Source organism: Micrasema longulum, unplaced genomic scaffold, assembly GCF_059751315.1.
Source record: "Micrasema longulum isolate JH-2025_06_02 unplaced genomic scaffold, ASM5975131v1 h1tg003068l, whole genome shotgun sequence".
In the NCBI taxonomy this organism is placed as follows: domain Eukaryota; kingdom Metazoa; phylum Arthropoda; class Insecta; order Trichoptera; family Brachycentridae; genus Micrasema; species Micrasema longulum.
Genome location: NW_028280170.1, coordinates 30,037 through 57,703, shown reverse-complemented (window position 1 = coordinate 57,703; position 27,667 = coordinate 30,037). Strand labels below are relative to the sequence as shown.

The 27,667-nt window shown below is 31.3% G+C and overlaps 1 protein-coding gene across 1 annotated transcript; it reads right to left on the bottom strand.

The window, feature by feature from the left end:
- Positions 1-773: 773 nt before the first annotated feature.
- Positions 774-26,393, bottom strand: LOC148271151 (putative fatty acyl-CoA reductase CG5065). The gene is made up of 11 exons (XM_088241773.1): positions 26,088-26,393; positions 22,466-22,623; positions 19,408-19,498; positions 18,763-18,908; positions 16,685-16,794; positions 13,833-13,916; positions 9,616-9,724; positions 7,830-7,906; positions 5,200-5,362; positions 2,500-2,757; positions 774-1,019 (listed from the first exon to the last, which is right to left on the bottom strand). The coding sequence occupies exons 1-11, from the start codon at positions 26,316-26,318 to the stop codon at positions 863-865; spliced, it is 1,584 nt and encodes a 527-aa protein (XP_088097899.1). The 5' UTR covers positions 26,319-26,393; the 3' UTR covers positions 774-862.
- Positions 26,394-27,667: the final 1,274 nt, after the last annotated feature.

Genomic DNA, 27,667 nt, shown 5'->3' with positions numbered 1-27,667 from the left:
ATAACATCCAGCATAGTTATACAAATTTTACTTTCCAAATCCGATGTGACAATTTCCATTTGAAGATTACGAAAAATACGAGATCATCATTGAAAAAAAATAAAGATACATATTTTTTTTAATTGAACTTTTTGTACATAATTTTATTTGTACATTTGTGGGCTTATTGCCAAATGGCAATTTCTTCCAACCAACCAATAAAATACCAGTTTTATTTTTATAATTCAAGTTACAGAACATATTTAATAAAAAAAAAGATTAAAAAGCTAAAGATATATAAAAAAAATTAAACATATTTGTTTATAACTTACCTTAACTATTACTCAATGGGAAAAAGGAAAAAAGAGGAAAGAGGAAAAAAGTAAGGAGGAGAGATTAAGGAAGAGAAAAGAGATGTTTCTTCAGACGTGATTAAAATAGAGATAATGTAGTAACATCTTTGATGATGGATGGGAGATGATTGGAGCGAGTCGAGCCGCATGGACACTATATGAGTTAGAGAAGAAAGAGGAATTGTGGATGGGTATTAAGAGAGTGCCTTGAGAATTAGAACGAAGAGGTAAACCATGAACTGATAAGCGTTGACATTTTTCACGCAGGTATATAGGAGCGTTAGGACTATGAAGTACATTGAACAGAAGTGAGCAGTGAAGTACATTGAACATATATCAAGTCTCGTGTCCTATGTCGACTAGTGTGGCATCACAGCCACACAAGAGTGAATATTAAAGATTCTTTTAGTTTTTCCACTGTAGATTTAATCAAACAAAATAGAAAAAAAAGTAATTTTTATTGTTTGATTATAATGAATAACCTCACAGTAAGTGCTTCAAATATAAATTGTATAACTATTTATTAAGTTCTATGACGCGTGGACTTTTTCTTGTGTTCCAAATAGAAGCGTCGGAGAATTCAAAGTGGATTCTGCTAGGCTGAGAATAGTCGTGGAATATGTCCATAGAAGCCAAAAGATGAATCCGTAGAATAAGTATCCGATGACTTGATCCAGAATGTAGAGTCTGAAAAATAAAACATTACATCTTAAAAGACTGTGGTAAATAATCCCTTTGCGCGCGGTGATGTAACATCGAGTTACTACTAGTAAAAGTTGGAATATTCTTAAGTTCAGACATTGAAAAAAAATTCAAAACTTATGTTTTTAAAGACACCCTGTTTAATAATTCATTTTTTTATAATTTATGCGAATAAACATTTAATGAAGCCTTGTTATAGCACAATAAATTTAAAATCGCCGCTCATGTAACGCGCGTGCGTCCCCCATCATTGTCATCAACTGACTGAAGACTAAATCTGTTTTAGACGACATCCGTCGCAAAACAGCGTCTCTGTCTTCCTTGTTATGACTTATATCTTCGTGCTCTCTCTTGTATAGGTGTGTTGCTGAATTAGCGGACATTCATTCTTCGCGTAGCAAGGATAAATATTTTTTGTATTAACATTTGCCCAAAAAAACTCGTTTTTTTATCATAGCTGCTCCAAATTTAATTTATTTTGTCCCCATTTAGATATACAATACAATTTTTTTATCACAACTAGATAAAATACAGAATAGATTCCTTAAACTTCTGGATCGAAAATCACTTACATATTTTGACTCATATGAAGACTCTTCTTCCTTTCATAGTTTAACTTCCCTTACTAAACGTAGAAGCATTTCTGATCTGTCTTTCCTCTTCAAAATTTTAAACAATTTTATCGATAGTCCATATCTCTTGGGAGCGTATTTCAATCAATTGTCCCGTAAAGTCAACACGACAAGTTCATTTTTTTTTATAATTCAATGCCCAAAAAAAATTATGTTCAAAACTCGTTTATTTATCGTAGCTGCTCCAAATTTAATTTACTTTGTCCCCATTTAGATATTTTTAATGAAAAAAATTGTGACTTCAAAGAAAAACTTTTTGAAACACTGTAAAATGAAACATTTGTCAGTGTGTAATAAGTTTATGTTCCTCTAATTATGTTTATTGTATTATAATATCAAAATTTTGAATTGGTCAACTATATTATGAGAATCCCTCTTTTCCACTCCTCCACTCTATTTCCTCATCCCTTAACCTTCTTAGGAGTTCTTTTTTTTCTCTCATGTCTTATATAATATATTATCTTTCTCTTTACTGTGTAACATGTTCGATCATTATATTTGTGAAAACCTTTAACTGGATATATGTACTATTTTGTATCTTATATAATAACTGTTGTTTTTCCTTAATAAATAAAAATAAAAAATAAAATAAAATATACATTAATATATAAAGCTTTCTCCTGAACTTATTTGAATCCCAGGGTTCCACGGAACACCTATTAGGAACCGCTCGACTGGTGTCAGACAGCACGCACCGTGTTCAAAGTTGCTCTTGCAATTTCTAGGCGGGTAGCGAGTTCTTCGTTTATGCCACCACCCCCAGTTAACTCCCAAGTATTTAAAACTTGAGAACCTAAATAAATTGCTTTAATTTTACTATGGTTCCTACTTACTTCTTCAACAAGCTCCTTGCTCTGGGAAGCGTATCCGGGGAGTCCTTACAGCAGTACTCCCTAGCGCCAAGGATGTAATTCAGCATGTAACTGTTCCAATTAATAGCTTTAATATTCGTGTACAGGAGAGCGGAATCCTTGGGGTTCAGCCAGGACTCTATATCCTGGAAGTTGGCGTTGTCGAAGATCCATTGCTTAGTGGTATAGTAGATTAAAAGATCAAGTCCACCGGATATTCTCTTCTGGGTCTTAACCATGCTGAAACGAAAACCCTTAAGATGAGCCCAGATATCAATAACTAAGAAGATATATTTCAGACATAAAATTAAAATTCAGTTATATGGTATGGCAGCCTCTGTGTTGCGGTGGTTACGACGCCTTACTCACGCACGAAAGGTTCCGGGTTCGATTCCCGGTGAGAACACAAAAAATAAGTGTGATTTTTCTCAAGTCTAAGCGGACGTTTGTTGCTCTAATTAACCATTGTAATTATTAATAAACGTAGAACTAATATTGACTCCATATATATGTTCGGCATACTAAATGGTATAATCGATGTTCCATCATTACTTGGATAAGTAAAATTTTATATTTCGACTCGTAGATTGAGAAACAATGAAGCATTGTTCATCGATCAGCATAGAACAAACTATGGTCTTAATTCTCCAATGACCCGTCTTTGTCGTATTGTTAACTCAAGACAAGATTTGGAGTTTTTTGGTTTAAGTTTACAACGATTTAAACGAGCACTAAATAAATAGTCCAGATCTCTTCTCGATGTCCCTTATGTTTGTCAATGATTCTTTTTTTTTTTTTAATGTTTTAAACTATTCTTTTATTATAATATTTAAGTCCCATAAATTGTATACATGGACAATTCCCGTTAATAAATAAATAAATAAATACATAATTAGGTCTACTGAACTATTGTGCCAAAAAATGGAAATCATCATCATCATTCCCTTTCTGCACATAATGGTGCATATGGCACTGCATTGGAAAACCAATCGCAGCGTATCTTGATCATTTTTGTTACATGAAGGCAAGATGATCAGTCTCTCGCTTCCGGGTACCAGTCCAGGGACTATTAAATATTTTAAGTGCATAAATACCCAACAATGTTTGAGTATGTCTAAATGCTTGCAGACTGGCTGGATTTCCTCCCTAGGGAGTTAATTATATTTAAATTTATTTCAACAGAGAGGGAAAACATTTAAAAAATAATGAAGGTTTCAGCTCCTTTACTTTAAAAGGTCAACAGATGGAAGAGTTGTGGAAATGTGGATGTTTAAACATGTGCAGAATGGTGAATGTTACACAGTGTATAAAGTGGTCACTTGAACCAGCCAATGACAGGTCATAAGCCCTGTATATTCCATATTCCCTTCTCAAAAATGTTTTCCCTCTCTGTTGAAATAAATTTAAAGTAAAAATACCCTTTCGGATAAATGTTAGATATCAATCATGTCGAGAATCGAACCTGAGACCTCTTGCATGGTAGATTAATGCCCTGACCATTAATTACATCAATAATAAAAACAAAAATGGAAATAACAAACCAATTTTTTTTAAATATTTAAATAGTTCACATTATACATGTACAGTTTTTAAACATGTAAGGGCGGGTGTATTGCCTTAAGGTTATTTTATCCTACCCATAAACGGTTTGATTTAAAAATTCACATGGTAAATATGAACATATTGAAGGCTTAATTCAGAAAAAAACATATTTTTAGAGTTTGTCAAAAAAAAACATTTTAAAAATACTTGTTAGTATTAAACGTATTAATCCTTTTGTATATTATACCAATAAATGTAAATTGCTGTAAAAAATATGTAACCATAACAAATTTGTATTTTTAGGCATGTATTTGTAGTTTTATGGAATCAAAGTAATTAATTTTAATTTACTTCAACAGAGAGGGACACATTTTTGAAAAGGGAATATAGGAGTCTAGGCATTTACAGAGCTTATGACCTTTTATTGGCTGGTTTATGTGGCCACTTTACACACAGAGTAACATTCGCTATTCTGCCCATGTTTGAACGTCCAAATCTCCTCAACTCTTCCATCTGTTGGCTGTTGTTAAGTAAAAGAGCTGAAACTTTTATCACGAGGGTGAGATTCATCCGGCTGAACCAAATCACCTACTAGGCAATGCCTGAAAACAATTTTCCAATTTTTAATCTTCTTCTTTTACCAGGTAGTTAATTCAACAAAAGTCAACAGAAGTCAACAGATGGAAGAGTTGAGGAAATGTGGATGTTTAAACATGGGCAGAATGATCAATGTTACACAGTGTGTAAAGTGGCCACTTAAACCAGCCAATGACAGGTTATAAACCCTGTAAATGCCTAGGCTTCCATATTCCCTTCTCAAAAATGTTTTCCCTCTCTGTTGAAATAAATTTAAATATGAATAACTCCCTAGAAAGGAAATCCAGCCAGTCTGGAAGCATTTCGACATACTGAAACTTTGTTAAAATATTTCATGTTAATTTATTGCAACACAGAGGGAAAAATGTTTTGAGAAGGAAATATGGAATTCTAGGCAATTACAGGGCTTCTGATCTGTCGTTGAAAAAGTTGAAACATTATTTCGCTCATAAAATATACGAGAAGGGGCCGTCTCGAGGGCATGGAATTAATATTTTACATTTAATTTGATACATTTAATTTGTTAATTCAATCAATACTTACAAAGGCTTTTTCCTGAGGATAACAAGCAACATGTCAATCAAGTAGGCCGGGATCTTGTGGAATAACATGACGCTTAATAAGTGAAGGATCCAACTTGCTTTGATGGACCCGTCAGGATACCAAAGGGTTATGGAGAAGGGATATTTATACATGTGCTTTCGTCCTTAAACAAAAAATACAGCTTTAAACATACAAATATTAGGAAAAATATGGACACATTTTACAACTGAGATGAAGAACATTTTAAAGAAGGTAATATAGAAGTCTAGGCATCTACAGGGATTATGACCTGTCATTGGCTGGTTTAAGTAGCCAATTTACACACTGTGTGACATTCACCATTCTGCCCATATTTGAACATCAACATTCCTTCAATTCTTTCATCATTGAGGGGAGACCCTTAAGCCCACCATCCACCCGCAGCTGTTATAGAGTCCTGAGGGACTCTCTGTCAGCTGCGCATAGAGGAAAGTTATTATGAATATTCCTAAGGAATACAAACTCTATGCAGATTAAGGAGGGGGAGGAGGACGTATGGACAGAGGACAACACGTCGTCCCCACCCCTCAAGATCCCCTCAATGCCTCTGTTTTTTTTTTATTAAAAAAAAATATGTTAACAAACAATTTACATAAATAAACGTATCCAAATATACAAAAACATTTTCTTAAAACTATAGTAACATAACAAACATTATTAAAACAAACTCTTAAACTTCACAAACATCAATTCTTTCATCAGTTGATGTTTGTGAAGTTTAAGAGCTGAAACCTTTATCTATGCGGGTGAGATTCATCTATTTGAATTATTTCACCTACACACTAGGCAACGCCTGAATTTTTTATTTTTTTTTAATTTCTTAAACCAGCCAATGACAGGTCATAAGCCATGTAGAGGCCTGGACTTCCATATTACCTTCTTGGTCTTCATCTCTGTTGTAATATGTTAATTTTAATAGCTCCCCAGGGAGTTAAATCCAGTCCTTGTCTTAAAAAATTTGGACAAACTCAAAATATTGTTGAAAAATATGGAATTTAAATAACTTGCACTTATCATATATAATATTATTAAAATCTAAGTTCGATTTTTGTCAACTTATGAATCTAATAATTAGGGTCATTTCAGGTTAGACGCCGCGTTAGGAGAGACGCCGCATTTGTATAAAGAGTGATACAGAATTACCAGGCAGAACATTTAAATTAGACAATTTCTGCCGAGTTTTTAAGGCTGAAATACTCGCAATACCAAAAGCTCTCGAATGATTATTTAAAAAACTACCCGAGAGATGGGTTATTGCAAAAATATTATCAGATTGTCGTTCGGGCGTTCAAGCTATAACTGAGACTCAGTAAATCCATTATTTGTAAATATTCAAAGTAAAATTAAGCATCTAAAAATAAGAGGGATGATCATTCAAATATGCTGGATAAGAGGAAATGCTGGTATCGTAGGAAATGGGAGAGCTGATGAACAAGTCAGAGCCGCGGCTTGTTAAAGAACGGCACCTTTCTTCTCAGAATTTCCCCTTTGCTTTGCTAAACGCTGTATAAAATAGAATATGAAAAAATGATCATTTTCACCCCTCCAAATCAAATTCATGGGCATAAAATTAGTATCGAAAAGTGAAGAAAATTGGGGGGAAGGGAGGTCTTCTGAAAACGGTGGGGGGAAACTGGGGTTATATTCGGATTCAGGAAGCAATTTTATATAAGAATCGGCAGGAATGGTGACAGGTATCTAAAAATATTTTTTTGCAGACCTGTGTTCATCATCAGCATCATTACCTTTCTGCACCTAATTGTGCACTGCATTGGTGCATCAATCGCCGTGTATCTTGATCATTTTTGTAACATGAAGACAAGATGATCAGTTTTACGCTCCAAGTACCAGTCTAGGGACTTTGAAATATTCTTGTTTAAGAACACTGTTTTAAATAAATATTTCATGTCATTCGAGTCGTGAATCGAACCCGAAACCTCTTGCATAGTAGGCAAACGCGCTGACCACTACACCGCGAGGCTGACAGTGTAAGGAAGAGACCAGTGTTACTACTGAAAAGTGGTGATATTCCCCAAAAGCGGTGGGTGATATTCGGATTCAGGAAGTCATTTTTCACAAGAATAAGCAGGAATGGTGTTAAGGCTTGAAAAATAATTTATTTTCAGTTATTTTCTTACAAAAAAAACTCACTGTGTTTTAAATAAAAAAAAAAAATAATAAAATTAGAAAATGGATTCATAGGGCACGTCCACACGTACCGCGGCGTCTCTCCCTCAGAGTGTGGGAGAGACGCCTTTTTATCTTTAGATCTTTCATGATGTGAAAATTATACTTAAACCAGAATAAAAAATACAAAATACATTTGACATCATAAATAATCATAACCTTCAAAATTCTAATTAAACTAATCTTAAACCGGTAAAATCTTCTAACGAATCATATATTTTGCGCCTGTTAAAATATTCAACTTCAAAAAGTTATCTTTATGATATGCAGTGTGCGTAGCCACATTTTACAGGCGCCAGTCAACTTCGACCACAAATTAAAAAATAAAATTCTGTATCCACAATCAGAATCGATTGTAATTATTTCTGTAAGATAGACTTAGTAATTTAATCATGAATTTTTACCATAGTTAAGAGCTTGTCCCCATGTTATCGGATTGACTCCAGACTCTGTGACATTGCAAACCATTAGTTCTTTAGGCCTGAAACAGTGTAACAATAATATCTTTATTAAATAAACACTTTATTGAGTTGTACTGAAATTTTTACAAATAAGCAAGTCAAGAATTTAATGAAACAGTCGGTCGTCACAAGATTGGTCGTTTTGTCAACTGCAAAACTGCTCGTTATCTGTCATGGCAAGGAAAACATTTACGTACTGAAACTGCCCCGTGTAAGACGTTTACAAAAAATAAGATATTTTTTTTGTTGTTTTGTACACCATTTTGTGAAAAAGAGAAAAAGTATATTGTTGTGGTATTTGTTACGATCAATATAGTGTAAACTTTTTGCAAACCGAGTTTTGTAAATTTTCCATTGATACTAGATGTAAAAATAGCATTTTTTCAATAAAAAAATATAAAAGCGCCATCTATGAATAATTAGTTTCATATATTCGTTTTGAATCAGAATAATTTAAAAACCGTAAGAACTCATTGAGGGCGTATAAAAATATATCATCATCATCATTTCTTTTCCTCACCTGATGGTGCATAGAGCACAGAATTGATGAACCAATCGCTGCGTATATTGATAAAAAAAAGTTACATGAAGGTTAGATGATCAGTCTTACGCTTTAGGTACCAGTCTAGGGATAGTGAAATATTCTAGTGTGAAAACACCCCTTTAACCTAGCCGGGCCGAAGGGGGGGATCCGAATCCCCCATATACCGACTTTAATTCGATAACTCAAGTATTATTAAAGCTATTTGCCGTATATTTTTTGCAATCGTGAAATAGATAGAAAAAAGTATTTTCCTGTTTTTATTTTTAAATTTTTGAAAAGTTGTTTTTTTAAATATTAAAATAATTAAATTGTATACAAGGGTCAATTTTACTTTATGTACATAAGCATTCGGCAAACTAACAAAAATAAGTAAAATACACAAATGATTAAAATTATTGCACGGCCATAAACACAACTTTTTAATTTATCATTATTATTTTTTTATTTTTTTTTGTTTTTTTACAATAAACATAATATTAAAACAGAGTATTAAAAAAATAAATCATAAATACATGGCAATGAAATACATATTTATAGAAAAATAGCAAACAAAAAATCCCTCAAAGGAATGGCCTGTTCGTGGGTATACAAGAAAATGTTAATGAATTTTTACTCCTTTAATAAATAATGGACAGTTAAATATTTTTGTAAAACATAAGAAAGAAAAAATAAAATATTCTGTAAAAGGTTATATGGTATTTTTTTGTAATTAAAAAAGGAAATAAAAAATATTGAAAAAAAAAACACAAAAACATTTATTATTATTAAAGGGCAACAAAATAAATCATAGAAAAAAAGAGTTCATATCTTTAGTTTGAATCCAGGATAGTACATTTTTTGAAAAAAAAGGAAAATTTCAAAAGTTTGGAATCAATTAAATATTATCAGTAATAAAAGAATTAAACATTTTCGATATGCATGAAATATGCATGTCTTCTAAAGCCATATACAAGTACGCGCTGGGGTCGTTTGGCCCCCCCGTTCGGATCATGTGTAATTTTTGGATGTTTGGTGAGGGAAAGGTTACATAAATATTTCATATCAACCATATCGGGAATCGACCCCAAGACCTCTTGCATGGCAGGCAATTATGCTGACCTTTGCAAACGCCGATTTTGCAGATAAAATATATAAAAAAATAAAAGTATCACAATTTTAAAAAAGACTTTAGAAAAAAATGCTTACTTCGTCGTTCCGATTCTCCATGCCAGGGCAATAAGAGCGTTAGCGCATATGTCCACAGGCATTATATCGGCGTAATAGTTCTCCTTACAATGCATGCTTCTTATCACACCTGAAAAACATAAACAATAATAAAAAAAATGTAAATTTTTGGGTTATCCCGTGTAAGATGGATTCGTTCCGACGTTTCGGGTACCATTGCAGGAGCCATCTTCCGGGTAATCTGAGTGTTTTGTAGAAAAAATATGTGTTTATGTATAAATCAAGTATTTTTGTCATGCTGCTCTTGTAAGACGGGAATTTCAAAATGAAATAGATATTAACAAATTACAACAGGGATGGAGAATACCTTAAATAAGGGAACATGGAAGTCTAGGCACATTTGTGTAACCTTCGCCATTTTGCTTATGTTTAAACATCCATATTTCTTCAATTCTTCCATCTGTTGATTTTAGTGAAGTTAAAGAGCTGAAACATTTATTGTTGCGAAGAGATTCATCTGACTGAATTATTTCACTTACTAGGCAACGCCTGAAAACGATTTTCCAATTTTTAAACTTCTTCTTGGACCAGTTGGTTTCATTACAATATTTGAGTTTGTTCAAATGTTCGTAGACGAAAGACTGGATTGCACCGCCTCGGGAGTCATTAAGATTAACAAATTACAACGGGGATGGAGAATACCTTAAATAAGGGAATATGGAAGTCTAGGCATTTTGTAAATAAATAAAGGAAATGGTCACAAAAATGTGTGTGATTTAAAATGCTTGTTTTTCTTTTCAAAAACAAAAAATAAAATTCTGCTGCGGCCATTTTCATGTTCAATTTACTATCTTTAAATTATAACAACAAATTTTACTTAGATACTTAGTCTTTATTGAGATCCCTGATACCTAAGTTCAGTCTTAATTTGAAGTGGTGTAATCTGCCGGTCTAAAAGTAATTATATTTTAGTTACATAAATCTTTTATAATAAAATATTGTGTTTATCTAGTTTATGTTTTTTTATTATTGTGCCAATGAAAAAAAACATTCGTTTTAAAATGGCAAAATCGTATGATTTCCTCATTTCGCGTTCGTATAAACAGACTGCAGCCTTATGTGTACCTTCATTGAAAAAATTAAAAGATTCGTACAACTTTCACTCAGAGAAATTTCTCTTTTGTATAACATATAAACTTCTCAAGAATATCATCATAAAAAATATCATCAAGAATTCTACGCTTATAAGGGGACGATACGATATTTTGGCGGCCTCCGTGGTGTAGTGGTCAAGACGCTTGACTCACGCACGGAAAGTTCCGGGTTCGATTCCCGGTGAGAACACAAAAACTAAAAATGTGATTTTTCTCAAGCCTGGGTGCTCTGTGATGTAATTCACCACTGTAATTAGGCCTCCTGGCCTGTTGTGGTGCAAAAAAAAATGTAAATACATATTTAAAAAAAAAAAAATTTTTAATCCATAATAAAGCAAAAGTACAAAACAAAAAACGAAACGAAATACCACACCAAAAAAGAAGCAACCTCTTGTGCTTGCTGTGGGATTAAGATATTAATAATTTAAGTATAAAATACACCTATATTTCAAAAAATAAATGAATGTATATAAATATTTTTTTTATAAATAAGGCACATACATATGCATGCAAATGCGCATGCGTGCGCACGCATGTATAAATATCCACAGATAAACACGCACACGCAAACTCACTCACACGCACATACACACTATACGTTCGTATAAACAGACTGCAGCCTTATGTGTACCTTCATTAAAAAAATTAAAAGATTCGTACAACTTTCACTCAGAGAAATTTCTCTTTTGTATAACATATAAATTTCTCCAAAACAAATGCCATTTTCAGGAGAAGTGTACAAGTGTGGATTTAGTCTAAGGGAAGAGAGCATTGCAGGAGACTGCTGCGAGACATTGAATAGATTTATATATAGTACTATGGAGCGTGTTGTCCAGATGTTTTTTGAAATTTATGTTGGGTTATAATATTTATTGGTAGTATTCTTGAATAATATGCCCTTTCCATTATGTTGTATCCCAACTCAACACAGGGCTCTTGGCCTCAGAGTTAGGGATGCGTTATATATTTTTTTGTAATATGTATATATATATGAATAAATAAATAAACAAAGAGGTTTGTGTAGCCTTGAAATCGGTCGTTAGACAAATTACAAAAAAGTGGTAAAAAACGAAGTTTATTTATTTATTTATTAACGGACATTGTCCATGTATACAATTTATAAGGTTTAAATATTACAATAAAAGAGTAGTTTAAAACATTTAAAGAAAAAAGAAAGAAGCATTGACAAGCATAAGGGACATCGAGACAAGATCTGGACTATTTATTTAGTGCTCGTTTAAATCGTTGTAAACTTAAACCAAAAAAGTCCAGATCCTGTCTTGAGTTAACAATACGACAAAGGCGGGTCATTGGAGAATTTAGGCCATAGTTTGTTCTATGCTGATCGATGAACAGTACTTCATTGTTTCTCAATCTACGAGTCGGAATATTGATTTTTACTTGTCCCAGTAATGATGGAACATCGATTATACCATTTAGTATGCCGAACATATATATGGAGTCAATATTAGTTCTACGTTTTTGTTGACTAGAAATATTTAACATTGACTCTATTTCAGCATAAGAATAATTATCTCTCTCTAGTCCGAGCATCCACGCTATTTTTCGAAGCAAGCGATGTTGGACTGATTCAATGTGATTTATGCGATTGACATAGAATGGAGACCAGACCACTGAGGCATATTCAAGAAGAGGGCGAACAGTTGAGCAATAAAGAGTTTTGATTGTACGGACATTAGTAAAATCAGAGGATATTCTGTTAATGAAGCCAAGTAATTTCAGTGATTTATTTACTGTATTATCTATATGCTCGTTGTATGTCAGTTTATAGTCCAAAACAACTCCTAAATCTCTGATGGACTTGACTACATCAATTTTGGAGTTTTCTAATAGGTACTCGAAGGAAATTGGTTGTTTTGTTCTATGAAATGACATTATTTTGCATTTTTTAATATTTAGTTCTAATTTATTGAGAAGTTGCTTTATATATTTATTATTATTTTTTTTATGAATTTTTATTCATAAAACATATAATACAAAAATTACATATTATACTCCCAGGAGTTATTAGAAACTCATTTGGGACCGTACTTAAGAAAAAACATTTTTTTGACAATACATAATATTATACAAATTAATACATCCAAAATAAAAAGAAAACATTATTGTATAAGAAACATAAAACACCATCTTATATAAACTACATTAATAATTATCACTATCAAAAAGATTTAAGAAATATTTTTTAATTGCGACACTCCTGGATTTTTTATTCAGTTTTTCGTGTCTTAGCTCATCAGGCAGTTTATTATATTCGGAATGGCCAATATTTTCCAAGGACCTACTGCCAAACTTTGCTGAGCAAAACTTAGACACATGGAGATTACTTGAATAACGCGAATTTTAACTATGAATATTATGACCAAATGTGTGTTTTAAATTTGAGTGAGCAGAAAAGTTGATGATATTTATATTAGTATTGGTTATGTCATGCAATGGCATTACCTTGAAAGGAAGTATCTTTGTTTGTCGGTAGATATGCTTGACATGGGAATCCCGTTTAAGTCCAAGAATGTTTCTTAGAGCTCTGTTCTGAAGAACTTGTATTTCCGAGATCTGATTTTTGCTGGCAAAACCCCATATGCCTGATAAATACGATAGGTGGGAATAAATCAAAGCGTAGTAGACGGCAAACAAAACGGAATGAGGAAGCAAGCCTCGAAGTCTATGCAATACACCAGTTACGGGTGCTATTTTTGATTTTACATGCTCAAATTGGTAGCGCCATGAAAGTTTGGAGTCAATAAATAGTCCCAAGTATTTAGTTACATTGGTCTTTTCAATATAGCCAGTTCCGAGAGAAATATTGATATTTAAGTCCAGTTTGTTCCCAAAAATCATGGAACATGTTTTTTTAACATTCAAACTCAATTTATTTAATCTTATCCAGTCAGCTAGACTATTGAAATCTGTCTCCATTATGTTTTCGAGTTCTTTCAGGTTACGATTATGGTAGAAAATAACAGTATCATCGGCATACAATTGAACAGTACCCCTTAGACCCCACTAATTATATTTTGTTAATTTTGTGGTCAAAAATTTCAGGTAGTACAATCATCTTACCTTTTCCTGCCCCGACTATAAGTCCTGTTGGCCCATTAAGGTTCTCTATCCACCCTGGCATCGGCGCCTTCCATGAAGCAATTACTAAACAATATAACAAACATTTTATTACCACATGTTGTCTATCTGATAACAATAATGTTTGGATAATTTATACAGCGATATTTTTGTGAAAATCACCTCAAGGGCGCTGTACAATAAATAAATATCCCAACACGTCTTGCAGCTTGCAGAGCGCATGGACGGTTGGGATTCTAGTTCCTCGTCTCCAATAATGATATATATGAGCTAGATAACAGAACGTCTTGCAGCTACAGAGCGCATGGACAATAAGAAATCCAGCCCCTATTTACATTTTTATTTTTGCAATTTATATTTGACAATGAAGTTTAGAGTATAAGTGATATTTTAAAAACGAAATAAAAAGCAAATTTATAAAATTGGAAGTTAGATAACAACAAATCTTGCAGCCACTGAGCGCATGAACGGTTGAAATTCTAGACCCCATTTACTAAATTTGATAGTTGATAACATTTACATAATATGATAGTTAACATCACAAAAAGTCTTGCAGCTTCGAAACGCATCGACAAATGGAATTTCAATTTCAACAACAAGAATGATTTTAAAAAGTTAATAAAAAAAAAATATTTTAAAAAACGCAATAATAATACATTGAGCAAAGAACTAGTAAGTATGGCAATTAAGTGAACATGTAACAGCACAAAAAGTAAAATATAAAAAAAACTAAACAAAGATAGCATTCCTTAACTTATTATTAAGGTTAACAAGACAGTAGACGATACTCAAACTCAAACTCGTCCCTACTTTATGCAGTAAACAGGATCTATTGTCTTTTTCCTAGTAAATAACTGTAAAAACACTTGGTTCACATTTGGCTGGGAGATAATAGTAGATGCGCATCTGTGCGCGTAGTGTAGAGTGTAGGTACCAAGGAATCTATCCGCTTGTTAATTTTGTTCGTTATTATTAAACGCATTATTTACCGCTTAAAATTTCTGATTATTATTATTTTACTTTGATTAAGATGTCAGATAAACTTGTGTGATATTACTTTTGATATTGGAGTAATTTTACGTGATACAAGAAAAAACGTATCATTTGTATTTTTAAATGAACATAGATAGGTAGCACTATATTATACAGAAATTGTTTTGTAATAAATAGTTAAATTTCGGCACTTGATCTTCACAAAAAAACACTTTTTTTAAACAGCTTTAAAAGAAGCACAGTTATAAAATCACGAGAGTTTAGAGTTAATCGTAAGCAACTGAAATGGCTCAAAATTAGAGGGCGGATAATATTTTTTATTAAAAAAAAATATCATCAAGAATTCTACGCTTATAACGGGACGATACATATTTAATTTTTTTTTTTTTTTAAATACATAATAAAGCAAAAGTACAAAAACTAAAAACGAAACGAAATACCACACCAAAAAAGAAGCAACCTCTTGTACTTGCTGTGGGATCAAAATATTAATATTTTAAGTACAAAATACACCTATATTTCAAAAAATAAATAAAGGTATATAAATATTTTTTTTATAAATAAGTGCACATACATATGCATGCAAATGCGCTTGCGTGCGCACGCATGTATAAATATCCACACATATACACGCACACGCAAACTCACTCACACGCACATACACACTCGCCCATATACACACTACACATGGTGAAGAAAATTATAAAATAAGCTTTTCAAGTTACTTAACAAAAAAACTTCAAGTATTGTAGAAAAATACACTGAAAAAAAAACAAAAAAAAACATGTTTCCTCAATTTTAAAATAAAAAACTTAAATATGATATAAATGTTAAAAAGTAACATTTAATTAAACAAACAAACAAACAAACCATCACGCCGTTTCCCCGTAGGAGTAAGCAGAGAGGATAGAACGCCATAACACTCTATCTTGGCTTACAGACCTCGCTTCCTCTACATTCATACATCTTCTCATGCACGCACGCCGATTATTCCTACTGTTGACATGTCCATCAGTTTTACCTTTGGTTTGAATTTTGAAAAGGCGTCGATAATTTTTTATTTCATCAGGCAAATTTTTATAGAAAATTTATTCCCTGATATACATAACTTTTTTTTTTTTTTTTTAATCTTAAAGTAGGGCACACATATCATACATATTGTTATGCGTGTTCTAATAATAACATTGCAAATATATTTAATTTATAAATTGTTTATCACATATGTCTTGACCATTATTTTAAATTTTGACATGTTTTTTTCTTCATAATATTTTTTTCCATTTCGTAATACTTTTTAATTGCTTTAAATAAAATTGAATTTTGTGACTTTGCCTTTTTCCTAAATGGAAGTCTAATTTTGTTCTTTTCTCTAGTATTGTGATCGTGTTCATGCTGGTTCCGATCAATTTTTTTCCAAAATTCTGTTTTTTTATTAGAGTTTATAATTTTATGAACAAATATCATTGTATTGTAAAATATTATTTGTTTATATGTTAATAATTTCATTTCATTTACCATCGACTTTACCCTCGGGTATCTGTTTTTTTTTCAAAATGATTCTAAAGGCTTTATTTTGTAATACAGTTAGTTTATCTATGTTTTCTTTGTTTGATAAAAATAAAATGCTACTATGCTTTTCAAAATGTTTAGTAGAAAATGTTGGCATATTAAAATAATGTTGGCGTCTACGTGAATAACATAAAGTAAAGTTTTTTTTTATTCTCTTTATAGATTTGTAAAATTGTTTTTTTTTTAATGTTCTGTCGTTTGATGGAACATTGAATATTTGATATGATTATATTGTTGTATTAAACGTTTTAAAGTTAAATGTATATAATTACCAATGGATGGTCTCGCCAGCACAGTAGGAAAATGCTGAGCGCTGTTCGCCACAAGTTGCTCAGAAAGACTTTTGCTGTAGGCATACGTGTTCGGCAAGCCTCCAAGTAACCTGAAATAATTAAAAATACAAACTTTGAAGTTTATTGCAGCAAAGAAATAAAGCATTTTTAAGGAGAGAGTATTAAAGTTTCGGTATTTACATAGCTTATGACCTGTCATTGGCTAGTTTAAGTGATCATTTTAGTTTACTTGATTCTGCCTACGTTCAAAAATTTTCATTTCCTTAACTCCTTCATCTGTTGACTTTTTTTTATTATTATTATTTATTTTATTTAGTTCTATGATTAACATAGTCTAATATATATTTACAAACACAATATTTACATCTATACTTATTCTAACATTATTTATCACTATTATACACTTAATATCCTAATTTATAATATTCACTGTTTCATATGTACATTTTCATTAATTATATTCACTATTTACACTTATATTACCTAATATTTTTCACATACATGCTTTTTACATTTGATTTGAAATATATTTACATTTATTTCATTTTTTATGCTTTCTGGCATTCCTCAAATTTGCGTTTCCTCAAATAATTGTATTCTCTTGTACATAAGGCAGTTCTGGGACATTGATTTTGATTTCTTTTCCAGTCTTATATTTTTAGATCCTCTTGTTGCATAGTTTCTATGAAAGAACTCATTATTTTTTAGTTTATTTTGAAAATATCTTAGAACTATTCCTTTAATTATTTTGTTTATTTCATTAGCAACATCGGATTTGATTCTTTGATCAATAGTCGTGATATCTAGAAGTTGAATCATTTTCTCAACTTTTGTTCGTCTCCCACATCTTAATATTATCCTCATCGCTTTGTTTTGTATTATTTGGAGTCTCTTTAGATCTTCTTCATTACTTAAATATAAAATACTGGAGCAATAATCAATGTGGGGAACGATGATACTTTTAAATATCAGCAGAAAGGTTTTAATGTCTAATTTATTCCTTATCCTTCTTAACAGGGATACCTTCTTTGCGATTTTCTTACTCGTATAGTCTGCATTTTTTGAAAAGATAATTTAGAGTCAATACACATTCCTAGATATTTTATGCTTTTAACATTCTCAAGAACCTCTCTATCTAATTTAACACTGTGATCACTGTTAAAACAGCGTTTCTTACCCATTATCATACATTTTGTTTTTCCTACATTTAGTTTTAGCTTATTTGCTTTAAGACTGTTTTTAATTCTGCATTTATTTTTCTCATTGCTGAATCATATTAGTTATCAGCTACATAAATTAAAGTATCATCTGCAAAAAGTCAAACTTGGCAATCAGACAATGTTAAAGTCATATCATTTATGTACAAAATAAACAATAGTGGTCCCAGAACAGATCCTTGTGGAACTCCCAAATCATTTTTTTGTTGATCCGACGTTTCATTATGAACCTTTGTCATTTGCATGCGATTGTTGAGGTTATTTTCAAACCATTTTATTTCCGTGTGTTAAATACCAATATTTTTTAATGTTTTAATGATTGTATTTCTGTCAATGGTTTCAACGCTCTTTTAAAATCTAAAAACACTGCAATTACATATTTATGTTTATCAATGTTCTCTTTCCAGTCATCTACAACAATATTAAGGGCCATTTCACATGAATTTTTACACCTTAATCTCGATTGTTGATCACATAGAATATCATTTACATCTAAAAATTTTGTAAGCTGCAACTTTACTACTTTTTCAAGAACTTGTTCATATTTTATAGAGTATTTATAGGTCTAAAATCGTCACATTTTAGTCACAAGTAAAAGCGCTAAATCCTTTATTGATGTGGATGAAATTCATCTGTCTCAATTATTTTACCTACTAGGCCTTAAAAAATACTTTTATAAAACCAGTTAGTTTAATCGATAAAATGTTGAGTTTGTCCATATGTTCATGGACAACGCTAGTGTTGAAATATTTCAATCAAAGTTATGTTTCATAAAGAATTAAATTTAATGTTTCTTGAGTAACGTTTCTGTTTTTATAATATGTAATGGACTTTTCTTACTTGGGGGTGATTTGATCTTGGATATCTTGATCCATCCAGTTGACTAGGTCGATGATCTTTTCTGGATCGTGAGGAGATGGATAACTCACTTCTTCCAGAACTTCTCTGTTGCAATGGCAGAAGGATGTTGAAACATGGACAAAAGCCTGAAATTTTATATTGAGAATAATAAATGGATTATTTGTAGAATTTTTTAATCTTTGAAAAGATCAGACACATTGAAAATTATAAAGAAAATAAACCCTTAAAAAAACAAAAACATGTTTACAAGAACAAGGAATAGCGCAATATTTGAGTGAATCATAAGAACTCAAATATTAATTTAAAAAATAATAATAAAGGTAATAATTGCATTATCAAACACAAAATCTTTCGAATCTCAAACACAAAACCTTTCAAACCTCAAACACAAAATTTTACAAACCTCAAATACAAAACTTTACAAACTTCAAATACAAAATCTAACAAACCTCAAATAAAAAAATTAAAGAACCTCAAATACAAAATTTAAACAATTTTAATCACGAAACTTTACAAACATTAAATGCAAAATCTTACAAACCTAAATACAAAATCTTACGAACTTGAAAGAAAAAAAAAAGGATTTCAAAATCTTACAAACCTCAAATGCAAAATTTTACAAACCTCAAGTTTTTTCATTTCTTTTGCCAACTGCAGAACCTTTTTAGTCCCAACTGTGTTTGTTGTGACTGCATCTTTTAGTTTTAAATCAAATCTGTAATAAATATCACACAAAATTCGTTACGTTATGCTTTTTTTTCATAGCTTAAAATCATGTTTATTACGAACTGTCCATTATATTCTTAACACTGATAAATTAAAAATAATATAAATTATTTAAAAAATAAAATCAGGCAAAGACCAACTATTGCTGACTGGTACATATTAGAAAGTTCGGCCCTTCGGGCCTCAGGTTCTTTCTCAGAATTTTTAGTTTACGGGGATTGAGTTACTGGAATAGCAATTCGCCCCGTATAAGCCGATAAAGTTTGCACTGGAAGAAATCGTACAAAAACATAGACATTTTGCATTATTCGTGTGCAACAGATACGACAGATGGCCCGGAACCGCATGTGACAGAAATAATAATTATTTTGATCTTAGCGGAAATTTTTAATGCCGCAGGCGATAAATATATTTAGTTTACGAAAAATAAAAAATAAACTTTGCACTTTTTAATTTTAGTTCAAAAATATTGTAGTATTATTTTATATTAACAAGAACAGAAATATTTTGATTTTATGTTGGAAACCAATGCTACATGATAACAATATAATATCCTATATCTATAAATAAACAGGTCTTCAAAAACTATTCAACAACTTTTTTATTTTTATTGTTTAGTGAAATATTTAAATATTCAGACCATTTTCCTAGAAGTCGTAAATAACTTGTGGTGGAAAAATGGAAATCGAGTTTCGGTAGAGTGGAATTCGACCCTCGGACACCTTTGGTCCGTGAGTCAACAATACTACCATGGAACCAAAACATGGTTCAAAGATGTCGCTAGATTTCTCCATACTTTCATTATCCATAGTAAACCAACACGCATTGGAATGTTATATTCAAACGTATCATAAAATATAGAGAATCAAAAAATCCGCATGTAAATATGTTCAAGTCAACCATGGAACTGTTTGGTTACTTTAGCTAAATTGCTAGTAAAACAGTTTTTTTTTCGTTTCTTATTCTAAAATATTAATATTGCGTATTTTTTATTATGTGTATACGTATCTTTATTTATTTATCCTTATTTTTTTCCATTATAAAATATTATTAATAATAAAAATAAAAATAATGTGACCTCACTGGGGTAACCCGTGCCGAAGACACTTAACAATTTACTTTTTAAAAGATATGTTTACATTTGAGAATAAACAAAGAAGACTTAATAAACAGAGATAATTAACAAAAAGTACAGACAGTTTTAAGCGCTACGTATATATTATTATAATGAGGAACTTCAGCCCTACGGGAAATTGGATACAAAAAATGTTTTCTTGCGCGGGGTAAAAATTAGAGCATTAAATTGTACGGCAAAGTTTCTTGAAAATGTACAGAAAAAATAATAATAAATATTTTGACAAAAACGCACTACTTTAAATGACGTCACTGGTTCATGTGAATCAATCCATGATCTGAGAGCTATGGAAGATTTCCGGTATGCTTGTCGCTTCTGGACCAATGGGAAGAACTGAATGAGAATAAGCGGAAATGAACCTCTGACGTTACGCGCGGAGTTATTTCAAAAATACAAAACTTTGAAAAATCGTAGCGCCCATAATACGATATATAAAAATAAAAAAAATTTTTTTTACTTAGTTTAACAGTCTATTAATAAATATTTTTTTTTTAAAAACGACTGAACTTCCTCATTCATTTATGTACATTTATATTATTTATATTACAAAACGCACAATGTAAGAACAAAAATATAACATAAGCTATACATTTTTTAGAGCAGTTGATTCAATATTGGTTTGGGCAAATGAGACAATGCATTTTATTTGTTACCTTTTCTACTTATTTGACTAACCATAAGCATGTTTTATTGTAACTTTATTTACAGAAAAACAAATAAATAATTAATATTTATTTTAAATCATTTCCACCGTTTGTATTTTTATCCTAATATAAATATAAATTTTAATGAAGTGTGTCTAGCGCCTGCGGTGAGCCAAGAAACTAGCCGATTATTCCAGCTTATGTTTTCATACAAATAAGTATACTGTATTTTGAATGCATTAACCCTGTGTGGGTTTTTTCTCCTAGATTAAACTTGCAGATTACGCTAATTATTTAAAGATTCTTGATTTGGAAAACGGTATTTCAAACATTGTTTCTTAAGGACTATTTTTCTTTGAGATGGTACTTTTAACATAAGACCATAATTACTTTCATGCGTCATATTGCAGGACATATAGCGCTCTACGCGGCCGTTTTTAGCACTATTAATTACTAGAACATTCGGTCAGTTGACATTTCAATTGAATACCTAATATCGACTGAATTCATTGTGGTATTTTTTATTTATTTTTAATGAATTATATTTTAAATAAATTGATAATATATATATAATATAACATAAAACGAAGTTACATCGTTTGAGTTGATTTCATGGATGAGAGTTGTTGTATCGCACAGAACCACAGAAAAATAACAATTTATAGTATATATTACTTACTTTATATTATGTACCTTCTATGTAGGTACAAATATATGATATTTTTTTACAGCTTACCTGTAAATAAAATCACCATTTGCCACTGGTGTATATTTGGGTACGTATGTGTGTGTATGTACATATATATGTGCAAAATTGAACATACAATTGTGCTGTAACGTAAAACCGATTAAATCAGTATATATTTTTATTAATATCCCTACAGAGATGAGGTAGAATTTTTTCAAATTCAGGATTATGGATATTCGAGCGTTTACAGGGCTTATGACCTGTCATTGGCTAGGTTAAGTGGCCACTTTACGTTTTACAACATTCCCCATTCCGCTTATTAGCGAATATCGACACAAGTAACATTTTTTTGATTTTTGTATATATATGTTATTAAATGTAAATCAGTATATTCTACGCACAGGCTATTTTTGGTTATGTTTGAACGCTATGTACTTTAACAAAAAAAAGTGTATGTAAAAAACTACCTATGGTAGTTGAATTTTATACCTGACGTTAGCTGCACAATGGAAGACGATTTGGCAGTTCTTGATCAGTTCTTGTTTGTCAACTGAAGATATGCCGAGTTCCTCTTGTAGAATATCTCCTCTGATGGCGACGACCTGCGAAAGGCGTTCCGGAAAGTTCGCTCGGAGGCTGTCAAACACCTGGTAGAAAAAATAACATTAAAAATTATCAACAATATTTTAAGTTCGTCCAAATTTTGTAGACAAAGACTGGATTCAACTCCCCGGGGAGCTGTTAATATTAACACATTACAACAGAGATGAAAAACATTTTAAAGACGGTAATGTAGAAGTCAAGACATCGTCATGTTAGAAACATGAACACGATCACAATGCTAGAGAAAAGAACAAAATTAGACTTCCATTTAGGAAAAAGGCAAAGTCACAAAATTCAATTTTATTTAAAGCAATTAAAAAGTATTACGAAATGGAAAAATATATTTATGAAGAAAAAAACATATCAAAATTTAAAATAATGGTCAAGACATATGTGATAAACAATTTATAAATTAAATATATTTGCAATGTTATTATTAGAACACACATAACAATATGTATGATATGTGTGCCCTACTTTAAGATTTAAATAAATAAATAAAATATCACACTGTAAAACGAGGCTAGCACAGAGACATGCATATTTTATCGGTCCAAAAAAATTCATTCTTTTTTTACTGATAATGTTTCATTGATTCCAAACTTTCAAAATTTTCCTTCTTTTAAAAAACACTCACTATCCTGGATTCAAACAAAAGATATGAACTCTTTTTCAATGATATATTTTGTTGCCCTTTAACAATAAGGAATATTTTTATGTTTTTTACATTTTTTAATTCCATTTTTAATTGCTATAAAAAAACCTAATAATTCTTTAAAAAATATTTTCTTTTCTGTTTCTTAAATTACACAAAAATAATATAACTGTCTATTTATTATAGGAGCAAAAATTCATAAAAAAATCTTGTATATCCAGACAGGCAATTTCTTTGTGGGATTTTTTGTTTACTTTTTTTGCTTTTAATATGTATTTCATTGGTATATAAATATCTTTAATTTTTTAATACTCTTTTTTACCTCTATGTATATTGTTAAAACAAAAAAATAATAAAATGAAATTAGCACATTACACCCTGTGTAACGCTCACTATTGTGCCCATATTTGAACATCTATATTCCTTCAATTCTTTCATCTCTTGATGTTTGTGAAGTTAAAGAGCTAAAACCTTTATTTATGCGTGTGAGATTCATCTAATTGAATTATTTCACCTACAAACTAGGCAACGCCTAAACATTTTTCAATACCTATACTTCTTCATGGACCAGATGAACACATCAACCATAATCTGAGTTTGTCCCAATTTTTGTGGACAAGGACTGGATTTAACTCTCTGGGGAGCTGTTAATATTAACATATTATGACAGAGATTAAGAACATTTTAGAGCAGGTAATATAGAAGTCTAGGCATTTACAGGACTTATGACATGTCATTGGCTGGTTTAAGTGGCCACTTTACATACTGTGTAACATTCACCATTTCACCCATATTTCATTATCATCATCATTCCCTTTCCGCACCTAATGGTGCATAGGGCACTGTATTGGTACACCAATCGCAGCGTATATTGATATTTGTTTACATGAAGGTAAGATGATCAGTCTTACGCTTCAGGTACCCTCCTGGGACTATAAAATATTTTAGTGTAAAAAAACTCTTTCAAATAATATTTCATATCAACCATGTTGGGAATCGACCCCGAGACCTCTTGCATGGTAGACAAATACACTGACCATTACACCACGAGGCCGACACCCATATTTAAACATCTATATTTCTTAAATTCTTTCATCTGTTGATGTTTGTGAAGTAAAAGAGCTGAAACCTTTATTTATGCGTGTGAGATTCATCTTATTAAATTTTTTCAGGTCATAAGCCCTGTAAATGCCTAGACTTCTATATTACCTTCTCTACAATGTTTTTCATCTCTGTTATAAAAAATATGTTTTTTTTTTTAAATTTATATCTATGCTTACACTAGATGCAGCACTAAGAACCCGTCTTGCGTTCCAGTCAACCTAAGTTCCGGAACATTACTCGTAATCAGTAAACGCGAAGCAGCGTAAAAAGGCCCGACATACAGCTTTGAATTCACAGTAAACTGGCATAGACAGTTACTCTTTTTTACTCTACTGCGCGTTTTGTACGGCAACATGATTTCAAATAATTGTTTAACTCCAAAAAGACTGTGGTAAATAATCCCTTTGCGCGCGGTGATGTAACCTCGTGTTACGACTAGTAAAAGACGGAATATTCTAAAGTATAGACATCTGAAAAAAAAACATGGTGACATACTGTTTAATAATTTCTTATTCATAATGTATGCAAATAAACGTATAATTGAGCACTTGAATAGCAAAATCAAATAAATATCATCAATACGTCGCTCATATTACGCACGTGCGTCTTCTATCACTGTCATCAACCGACTGAATACTGAATAGGTTATACACAACACCCGCCAAAAAACAGCGTCTCTGTCTTCCTTGTTATGAATTCTATATTAGTGCTCTTTCTTATGCAGGTGTGTTGCTGAATTAGCGGACATTCATTCTTCGCGTAGCAAATACACATATTTTTTTAATTAACATTTAGCATGGTTATACAAATTTTACTTTCCAAATCCGGTGTGAAAATGTCCATTTGAAAATTACAAAAACATGAATTCATCATTTAAAAAAATAGAGATATATATCAAGTCTTGTGTCCTATGTCGACTAGTGTGACATCACAGCCACACAAGAGTTTATAAAGCATCATCTGTATTTAATTTTACCTCAATGTTTTTTTTTAAGGTAAGTGTCATCAAATCAATTGTTTTTTTATAAACTAATAAATTAATCTGAAAAATCATAAGCCGATCAGTACTTTTTTTGTTAAAATCCATTAAGAAATAAGGGAGATATAAAGGATTAAATTCTAGTAATTTGAATAATGCCAAAAACAAACAATTCGTGACGTCATCAAGTATGACGTCTTCGGATGTTTGTGACGTCATCGGATTTAATTTTTATCAATGTCTATGAATTTTATAGAGTATTGTAGATAGCTTCCTTTTTCTATGTATCGTTTGTTTACATTTATTGCGTCCTGTCACTTATCAAACGCTACGAGTTGTGGTTAATGATTTTCATGATAAATTGATAATTCAATTTATCATTATCACAATAAATTAATATTTAGAAAAGGTTAAAAACCAGAAAATAATAAAAGAAATTCGAGATGTAAGACGTTATCCGTTTTCATTTACATCTGTCAGTGACTGGAACTGGAGTGAGGAGTTGGTAAGGGGGTAAGATAATAATAGACAACTCTCCTTATATTTCTATCTGTGGCCTGTGGCATAACCAACATTAAAATGAATGCATTACTCGTGAACTTCTGTGACAAAATTTATTACCAACTTACGAAACGATCGTTTTCGAAAGGAAAATAATGAATAAAAATACTTATTATAAAGGTTTATATAATAAACACTAATCCTTTATTTGTAGAGTAGGTTGAATCCGATATTCTTCTCGTATGATAATACCCTATTATCAAAATTACCTGGCTGCTTAAGAATTCTTCAAGCCTCTCCTTCACGTCTTTGCCCTTCTTCGGTCTCAGCATCAGGTATAACTTGTGTGCTGGAGTAACCCTGAGGATCCTCTCTATCAGCACCTTCCCAAGGAAGCCTGTAGCTCCTGTAATCAACGCAGATCGGTCCTTGTACCAATCGGCAACATCCGACACCTCCCCATTTCGAATGAGGTCGAATTCAGGATCTGCAGGCGGCATTTTACCAGCAGTTTTTGTCTTGTTGTCTTTGAACTGTTTTTATGTGGACTGTCTGCACTTTTCACCTTTGTTTTATCTGAAAATAATGAAAAAAAAATTACAAGAAAAGTTTTTTTTTTTAATTTTCATGTTCCCTTCTCAAAAAAGTTTTCATTATTTTTTTTAAGGATGAATTTTGTAACGTCTGTTAATGCAAGGTAGAAGATAATAAATAGAAAGCAGATAACTGCTAAACTGTAGAAATTATACTTTTTATTCCGTTGTATTATTTATTTATTTATTTTATAAAAACAAAGTCAATAATGATATTATAACATAAAAAAGATACAATGAGTTTTTTATTTTTCTCCAATTTTTTAAGTGTTCATTAATCCTAGTTTTGAACGACCTTCCCGTTTGGCCCACGTACCCGGCTTAGCATGAACCGCAGCATAATAAATATGAACCTGAGTTAGTATCTTTGATCTTTATCATTAGTTAACATTTTCTTTTTTCATTTCCATAATTATATAAAATCATGATTTGCAACCCCTGCTTGCACTTGTATATAACATAGAAATTTGTTTAGTCTCCCACCAGTCTGACGATGTCGGTCACGACGAAACCCAGTCACTGGTAAAAAAAATATAAATAAAAGTGGAATAAAACTATAAAGTATTTTTATTTTTATAATTAAAAAATATACAGTTTAAAGACAAACCAACGAAGTTTCTAAATAAAAATCATACATATTAAATTGTAGTGCAACAAAAGGGTGTGTTTGTGTGTATTTGTATGAGAGAAAGTGTAAAGGTGTGTTTGTGTAGGACTATGTGTTCAGGTGTTCGTAATCTTGAGAATCATTAAATAGCAAGTGGGAGCGAATCGCAGCCAGAAAGAATGAGTCTTCTTTTATTTTTAAATAAATTTAGGGGCATGTTAAATATTTCAAAAGATGAAAAAAAGCATTGTAGTTTGAGCAAGAACGATAAAGGAAAGAGTGTTGTGCATAGTTAGTGCTACAGACTGGCAGATGGAATAAACACTTATTTCTTGTCATGCAAAAGGGGACATTGAGATTAATTTTGGAGAGTAGGTTAAAAGAGTCTACTTTATTATTTAATAATATATTTAAATAGCATAATTCAGATGAAGTGCTCCTATTTTCAAGGGTTAGAAATCCATTTTGTTTAGCAGATTGGCTGTAAGTGCAAAACGTTTTATTGTTTTTATAATCTAGGTATTTAAAACAATTTTGTTGAACATTTTCAATCCTTTCGATGTTTGTTATGATGTATTGTGGGCTCCACACAACAGATGTTACTGCGTACATAAGTGTTGTATAGAGTCTTCAATGTATAAGGGTTTGG